This window comes from Teleopsis dalmanni, chromosome 1 (genome assembly GCF_002237135.1).
Source record: "Teleopsis dalmanni isolate 2A chromosome 1, ASM223713v2, whole genome shotgun sequence".
NCBI lineage: Eukaryota > Metazoa > Arthropoda > Insecta > Diptera > Diopsidae > Teleopsis > Teleopsis dalmanni.
Window position 1 is genome coordinate 185202931 of NC_051846.1, and position 9451 is coordinate 185212381.

A 9451-nucleotide genomic window follows, 5' to 3' on the forward strand; every position below is an offset into this window, starting at 1 on the left:
ATACGATATATTCTGTTGACAAAAGCAAAAGACGTTAAGAATACTATTTTGAGTTGGCGTTACAAGAAAAAAGAAATCCTGAAACACCAGAAACCAATTTTGTGATCCAAAAGATTTCCTAAGAGATAATTAAGAACTATAAATAATTTATGCTACTTGCGTCTTTATCAGAGTTGTAAGAAACAGATCTGTTTTCATTAATTAAAACCGACACTACATTACTTAGTGCATATCTAACTGAACCGGATGCTCTAGTAAGAAACAGTCCAATTAACATAACTAATATTTATTTAATATTTATAATATTTATTTAATATTTATAATATTTATTACTTAGTAACATAGATATTTCCATAAATTTAAAAATAAATATATTCGGACTTCGCACAAGTGGGTCCAGGTAAAATTTTCTAGCTTTAGCTTGCAGCTGGATTCAGTTACAATAAAAAAATCAGAGATTCCCGTGTTTAAATGAAAGATACCAAACAAAAGACTTGCACATCCGGATGTAATAATTTTTGTTTTTCTACTGGATTTTTAATTATTTATATTGAACTAATTTTTTTAATATTAAAATTTATGTTTGACTTTTAAGTGAACCTTGCTATAACGTCATATCACAAAATAAACTGATTTAATAGATCTAATTAGTTAAGTTTTAGTAGCAAGCAACAAAATTTTTTATTCCGCTCCACGTTTTTCTGGTGTTAATAAGTTAATTATGAACTGTTCAATATTAATGATTGACGCACATATGGAAAATACAAAAAATTTAAAACTAACCAATAGAAATTTAACTAATAAACTCTATCAATTACTATCTGAGCATAAAGTTGAATGAGATAAATAAAATATGTTATCAACGAAATTATAATATAAAATTTATGGTTTTATGAATCAACAGTTATTTGTTCCGGATATACTCGCATATTTGTCTATCAAAGAACTATCTGACACTCCCAATAGAAGCTCATCTTCTGTGTGTGAAACAATTTTTATAGAGTGATAAAATAATAACTAAAATTATAGCTGAGTTATAGTATATATAATATACCGTAAGTAATATTTTGAGAAAAGATTAGTAGTAAAATATAGTATATTGTATAGTTAAGACTATAAAATTAAGGAGTAAAACCTGAAAAGTGATGACGTACTTGAAATTGATTGAAAAAAAAAATAATATACATAAAAAACTAAAAAAAAAACTGGAGACTACGTCGTATAGTGTAGTAATTTGTAGGGTAGTCACCATTTTAGTGACAATTTGTCTACATAGTGTAAAGATAATACATAAAATTAATCATAGTCAAAGTGTTTCTCTTCCTGGGAGCTAGTACTTCGCTAAACCCTAATTTTGCAATATGGCAGCTCACTCAGGTCAATAAGATAAGAGACTCTGAAGATTATAGATCTTCTTCTAGCTACAGATGTGGGCACTGACACATGAGATGGAGCATAGTTTCTTCCCCATTCTTAGAGCCACAACCGCGTCTTTATAGGATAAGTTTAGACCAGGTCAATCTAGAGATCTGACATCAGGTTTCGTGTGCCCAATTTTACTTGGGTATGCTCAGATATTTTTATTTAATTTCCAGTTTAACTGTTGCAAGTGTGACGCTAATATCTGAGAAGTGAATGTCAGGGAGAAGAGTGCCTGTCTATATATTGTAGAGACGGTGACATATCCTAAGAAGATAACCCTCTTATTGTGTTTAAATGTATCTCAATAACACATTAATAAATTATTACTTATCACCGTGAAACCCACTTTACTAACAACTTTTTTATTGACTAATGTTAATAGAACCCCACTCATTCTTTTTATTTTAGTTTATGCATATTTTAAATTAGAATCTGGAGTAACTTTACTCAAATATGTGTGTAAACTTGGCATCTGTTGTGATAAAGACTGTCTTCAAGAAAAAGATGGCAGTGTTTAAGAATTTCAATTAGCTCTTGATGCGATAATCTTTATTTAAATCTGTTATAATAATGTTATTATAATAATGTTAGTTATATCTACCTACTTTACGGTAATACAAAGTAATTTTGTGAATTCTTTTGTAATGTTTTCTGTAATCACACTCTCATTTGTGCGACCAAAGCAATTGTCACTGGTATCTATATGAGCACGATTGAATTTAATCAACTATATGATTTATTATGGATATTAATTACAATGCAATAGGCTTTTATATAAATTCTAATGATAATCCCAAATTTATTAACATTTTAGAAATTAAATAATTATATTTTTTCAAAAATTTCTTTATATTGAAATTATTAGTCAACAGTATATTAGATGACTGATGTTCTGGGGCAAAGTCCCCGTAAAACTTATCAAGCTTATAGAACTTTAACTTAAACCATATTTTTTTTCTTGTCAAAACGCAAAGTTTAATCAATCTAAAAAAAAGTTTTTTTATCAATTGAATATATCAAAAGTGGTTTTATAAAAACCACTACAACTTGTCAGTAAATATCCGGACCGTCATTAAAATTTGAAATATATTAATATATAGGTACGCTATCTATATGTCGAACTTAAGACTTTTCTCTCCACCTACATTTATATAAAAAACTTTTTTAGAGGTCCGAAAGTAAACTAATATTTATTCTATAATATTATATTAGTGATAATTTTAATTATGATATTATCGATGTATATTAAGAATCAGTTCACCTACATATATATAAAAAATTGTTTATAAGTCAGAAATTAAACTAATATTTATTCTCTAAGAATTAGTTCAATGGAGCATACCACAAATTCGGCAGTACTTTTACGCTTTAACAAAGAAAGAAAAATATTAAAAAAAGTGAAACGGTAAAAACTGGAATACTTTGGTCATATTTTAATGCACCCAGAAAAATGCGGTCCATTCAAGTTGATCATTGATTGCGACGCTCGATTCATATAAAGTACTTAAAAGATGTAGGATTCATTATAAAATTATGACCTCATGTATTCATAAAAATATTTCATTGTTTCAATTGTTTTGAATTGTTTTAAATTATTTTAAAATATTAACAAATTTTGCTTCATCTCATCATTAGAATTATCTAGAATAAATATGCATTATAATTAATAATATGCGTATATAATAAATTTCGTATAGAGTTAATTACAAAATATATTGAAAGAAAATTTATTTATATATGTATTATTTTTTATTTTAATATTTTAATAAAATTAAAACCTAGTTTTCATAAAATTGGATAATTAAAAATTTTAATGAATTTTTCATAGACCGAATTAAATAATTTTTGTTATGTGATTATTATGTATTTTTTTATAACACTAATTTAGGTAATAAATATCAAGTTTTTTATGAGCAATACTTGAAACAATTTCATTTTAACCCTGTTAATAATAAAAATTGATAGCACGCGATAATTAAAATTATCTTAGCGCAAACAACAACGTATTTACTTACTACTTCATTCATTCATCAGTTACAATGAGTTCCAATCGAAATGTAATGTTTCAGATACTCGTAAATCAAAATACGCTACATTAATTACGCAATTTTAATTGAAAATTCTTAGAAACCAGATGCATCTTAACCCCGGATTGTGAATAGAAATTAGACATCACAATATCAACACTATTTCATAGAATAAGTATTAAATTCATTATAGTATACAATATATTTTTTTCACTTATTATAACAATGAAATATGGTGTCAATAGGTTAGGTTAATACATTTATCCACTGCGCTTTTATTTAATTATATATAATTTCCATTTAATTTCCCTTTGAATATAGATTTTGCATTACATATTAAAAACAAATTAAATTTTATTAGAAAGTGATTTTTTTTTAAACCTAATTGCAAAAAAAATATAGGATTCTTTAGCAAAAATTGTAAAATAAAAAAATAAATGCGCAAAAAAACATTAATTATTTGATTCAAAGAATTAAGTTTGCTTAACTTATTAGCAAAGTAATGTGAAAACATTTTTTAAATTCAAAATCTGAACTTTAAATTACATTAAATCGAAATACTGTAAATACATTTTCTTTCCTTAACTTGTTTTTCAATTCATCAAAAAAAAAAAAAAAGCTCATACCCTAGGTAAGCCGCAGTCAATGCTTCAGATGTCGTTGGTGGCGTATGAGTGATATTTTAATGCTACACAAATTAATATGCATAAATAATTTATTATAACAGCATTAGTATATATATTAATAATGTAATAATGTAATAATTGTATATGCAAATAAAACTAAAAGTTTAGTATAATTTGGTCAATGCCATCTTGTCAGTTGCTAACAGTTTAAAAATGTTTAACTAAACTAAATTGAAAGTAAATGTAATTTTTGAATTAGAAAATAGTATATATTCTAGCATGATTAAAGAATTAAAACACTTAAGTGTTATAGTAGTTTACTTCTTATATCTAAACAATAGGTCATAATATGCTAAAAATATTAATATAGTATTGAAAGATATGAAACCTCAGTATATTTTGAATACTTAAAACGTTAATGGGTTTGAGTAAATTAATGGACCTCCTGTCGCTTTCAAAAAATATATCAAAGCTTGGTACATTTTTTGCTATTCTTTTTCTTAAACACAAATTTAAGCAGTAATACCCTTACGCTGTCGCTGTCCCGATATATATTTATTTTGAACCGACACCTAAATATATAAAAATGTTTTAATCCTAGCTCAGTCTTTCTCAACCTTAAACGTACTGTGGATCGGAAATAAACATCTTAAATTTTATTTTATTTTTATCTTTTATATTTTTTATTTATAATTTATATTTATATGTACTAATATTTTGTATTTATATTCCATATTTATATTTTATATTTTTTTTTTATATTTATATGCATTATTTATATTTATATTTCATATATATGTATATTTCAAACTATATTATATATATTATATTATAGAATTATTATATATATTATATTATATAATTATTATATATATTATATTATACAATTACTATATATATTATATTTATATCATATCTTTACAAGGACTCGTAAAATATTTAATGCATTCTGAAACAACCTGTAACAATCTTCTCAAAAAGAATACCCTTAATCACGAAAACACAATAAAAATATATTTTGCTGACCAGTGCTACAAACGGCTCAAACCGGTAGTAGTACTATTTATGGCGATTGAGAAACCGTGGACTAGGTTGCATTGAAGCAGTCAAATATTATTAGATCAGTTTGTTGTTGAGTACTCTCCCTTTTCGATTCCACCACTATATAAATAATTTAATTTTTAATAGACCAATATTTAATATTAGTCAATATTTAAAATAAATATTGATAGTTGAAAAATAATTAATTAATTTCGAAAGGGATTTATTTTCTTAAATCAAATGTTATAAAGCGTTAATTAAAAAACACACGTTTTTATTTTCTTTTATAAACGCATATATAACATATAGTCTGTATATAGTCTGTATGACATTTTATATATTAAAATGTCAAGAAATATGTATAAACAATATATTTAAAATTCCCTATTTATTGTTAATCACGAATATTTTAAACCTGTGGTTCCCAACCGGTGGTCCGCGAGCTAAATGGTTCAAAATAGTCCGTGAATCAAATTTAACAAGTATGGATACATAGCGTCTAGTTTGTTCACTATGACCACACTTATTAGAAAATAAGCACAAAAAAATTCCTAATAAGTATATACCTATTTTACAACCTATATAATGTATACCTGTGCATTAATACAATTCATTATACATTATACCAGATATATTAAAATAATCAAACAGTTTATTATATTTTGTGGTCCCTACTAAATCACAGCGGTCCTTGGTGAAAAAAAAACCTGAACAGACCTGAACTGAACAGATATATTCTTTTTTATAGTGTTATTGTGGAACAATAATGTTGTTCTCTTCGATATCATTCAGACAAATTCTTATATATGTTTTCGAGTTATATTTTTGAACAATACCTTTCAAAACTTGTTTTATATATTTTCTTTGCCCTTCATCTAGACTTTTGTCTTGAATCTAATACTTTAGTTAATCAATGCGAACATACTACTATAAATTAATATATACGTTGAATTCCGCAAACTATTGTCACTCTGAAGTTTTAAGCATCTCATTTCAAGGCAAAATAGTTTTACTATGATTAATACGTTGTAGGGACATATTTTTCTTCTAGGCAAGTAAATGATGAAATGATAAAATTAAGATCCAAGTTAGCACTAATGGGGTCAAAATCTTTTTGTAGACACAGTATTCTCCTCTCTCCCTCTTTTTCTCATAAAATGAAGAACTAGAACAAAAAGGAGTACTGGCATGAGCTACCAGGATTAGCATAATCAAAATCACTTATTCGTACCCATGACAATAGGAGATTTATTATAAAATTATTGCAATATTGTTTAAAATCTTGATTTTTAATTGAAGTACATATATTTTTATAATAAAATATGTTCTATCTCTAATAGAAATGTAATTTTAATTAATTTTAGTACAAAATCACAAATTGATCAAATTAGGGAATTTTTTTTCAAAAAAAAATTAAATAGAATTTTTTCTATTGCTGTTTATTTAGATTATTAAAAAAAATCTTAGAATGTTTCACAAAAAATAAAAAATAAAAACAATCAAGATATTACAACAAAAAATTGCCAACATTTGTAATCAAAATATTTCATCTTTCTGGTGAAAAAAATTCAAATTAAACATTAATCAATGAGAACAAGTCAAGCCGGTCTTTATTCTTCTGCTATAAACAACAATAGACCGGACTGTATCTACATTAGGTATACCGCCTGCAATATAAATATTTTAGCGGGATTTCCAAAACCAAACCATAATTCATGATTCTAATGATATCGTTTTCAAATATTATTGTATCTAAACGTATACTATACGCCGTATAAGCTAATACGTCACTGATAGGAGCATTTCCGGCTTGCTTTCAATAACAAATAATTATTTTATTCTAAGAATTTTACTCATATTAGTTTGATATTAGAATCAAGTGTCGTGCACTTTAGTATTAAAATTTATTCAAAGATAAACTGCCAACGTAATGCAATTTAATAATGTAGTAATTATGGGGTTAGAGAACTAATAAGCCTGTTAGTATATTTTATATAACAAACGGTATATATAAAAAGTTGATAAATTTTTAATATTTTATAAATTAATATGTTAACACTAATAAAGCAATAATTTTTTTATGATCAATAAAATGAATATTCTTCGTATATACTACAGTATACTATATAGTATAGGCATATCTAAAATAATATATTTATCTTTATATAGTTAATATAAAGAATAATTCGTTCAGTACTAAATAATGTCTATCAATAATCTGAATTAATTTTAAATAATATTTAAAGTAGATTAGAAGAAGAGAGTGCGCGCCTATAAAACTACCAACACTTCAACCCGAAGACATCTATTGCCCATTCTGAGGACGAGTTATACTATCAGATATTATCTGCGTATAAGTTAGTTATTTTTTTGAAATAAAATCCACTTTCAAAGCTCAAATAAAAGTGAACGAGCATGCTTTTGTGGAGTTGCGAGCCACCAAAGCTAAACGGAACTTTTCCAGACAAAAAAGTTGATGTCCCGTTTGGCAGTAATCAGACAATCGAATAATATCGCATGATTCTACCCTTAATGAAACTAAGCGGTCGAGAGTGTTAACTTATATTATCCTTGTTAAGCCATTTGGTCCTTCAATGAAACCTGAGAAGATACGTCATGTCGGCTTTCGATATCTCTACCACACCATTAAAAGTGTCCAAGACATTAACCCTGAACAATGCTAGAAAAATAGATTCAAGGATTCCTGACAACTGTACAATCTATTTGTCGCTATATGAAACCGTTAAACTAATAATTACTAATATCTATATAAAAATCGATTTATCTGTAGTCCTGAATAATGACGGTGAAAATGATTAATGAATTTTATCTCTACTTCGACCAGACAACAATTTTTGTACAATCTATTTGTTGGAATATGGCACAGTTAAACTAATTATTAGTAATCATTTATAAAAACCTAGTTTAGTTCCGATTTTGTTGAAGTAAATAAATCGGATCGACGTTTTTTTTAGAGCAGATACACAGCTTTGGATATAAGGACTTCCATATAATAGTCAATAATGTTTACATAGACTACAATAGTTCCTATATTCAACTTCTACTTTCATTTAAATTATTTTTACCACATCTTTCCAAAAAAATTTTTTAATTCAGGACCATAAATAGTTTAAGCCAAAAAATTAAAATGACTATGTGCATCCAAGTGACGCAGCTCTCTATTATCAACCCACATTTGTTGATTGTCATTATTAAAATAAAAGTATGTTAAATTTTTATTAAACTCTAATGGATTTATTCTTTAGAAAATTTATATGTCCAAATGACATAAGCTTTTAAATTTACAAAAAATATTTAAATACTTACACGTAGACACTGACAAGCTAAATCTGCTCAGCGAATCGTATCAGGTATCAAATCTCTAGGTACCGGGACATACTGGCACTATTCTGTGGATTAAGACACAGTACCCTCCTTTCTTTCATAAAAAAAAAAAAAACAAGAACAAAAGAATTACTGGGATAATACAGTACCAACACAATCCAAATCACTTTCAGGTCCCTATAACAATAGAAGATACCAGAATTGTAGGGACCTATCGAAAAAAAAAACTTAAAATTTACGTGAATCTTAACAGGGTACTGTATACTAAAATATCACTTTACAAGACTGGGTATATATACGGATGAAACTATAGATTTTGCGAAGAGAATATCATCCACAAATGTGCTGTTAGAATGCCTTGCGCTAGTGCACATATGGAGTGCTGGGAATGTAAACCTTTACAGATGAGGCAACAGAATTCTGTAAAGTAGGTTCTGTACTACTCTTTATCGACGCAACAGGACTTAGATTAGATTAGATTTTTAAAATGGGTTGGGAACCTGTCACCGCGTCACTGCATCCTTGCGCAACATGGCTTAAAGACTTATTCTAAACATAGAAGGGAACATAATAGACCCGACGGTCGCAGTGACACATCTCATTCGCAATAATATAAACATACTTAGACACATCGAATTAATAAAAACACTTGTAACATGTTAATTATAATGCTTAACACATATATAATGCTTAATATTATTAACACTAATAATATTAAGCAACAATATTATTTACTCTCATTATACTGTAAGAATCTATAAGACCGCATGTAGCATGCATACTTCTCTTTATACTTATTCAATAAACCACAAACTGAGCATACATACGTAAAAACAAAATCATTTATTAATTTGATAGAAATCTTTCGACTTATATTGAAGCTTTTATGAGTATTATAATAAATAATATTTAACTGAGTCAATAGGAAAATCCATGCCTTAATAGTTTTGTTTTTATATTCTTACAAAGTAAATCGAGTGCAAAAAGTAC

General features: G+C 26.7%; 1 protein-coding gene across 1 annotated transcript in view; it reads left to right on the forward strand.

Annotated features, from left to right (window-relative positions):
* Positions 1–8814: 8814 nt before the first annotated feature.
* Positions 8815–9451, forward strand: part of LOC119666885 (transport and Golgi organization protein 2-like) — a 1163-nt gene continuing 526 nt past the window's right edge. The window contains exon 1 of the mRNA XM_038076162.1: positions 8815–8851. Within this exon, the coding sequence (XP_037932090.1) occupies positions 8815–8851 (37 nt within the window). The remainder of the gene's footprint in view (positions 8852–9451) is intronic.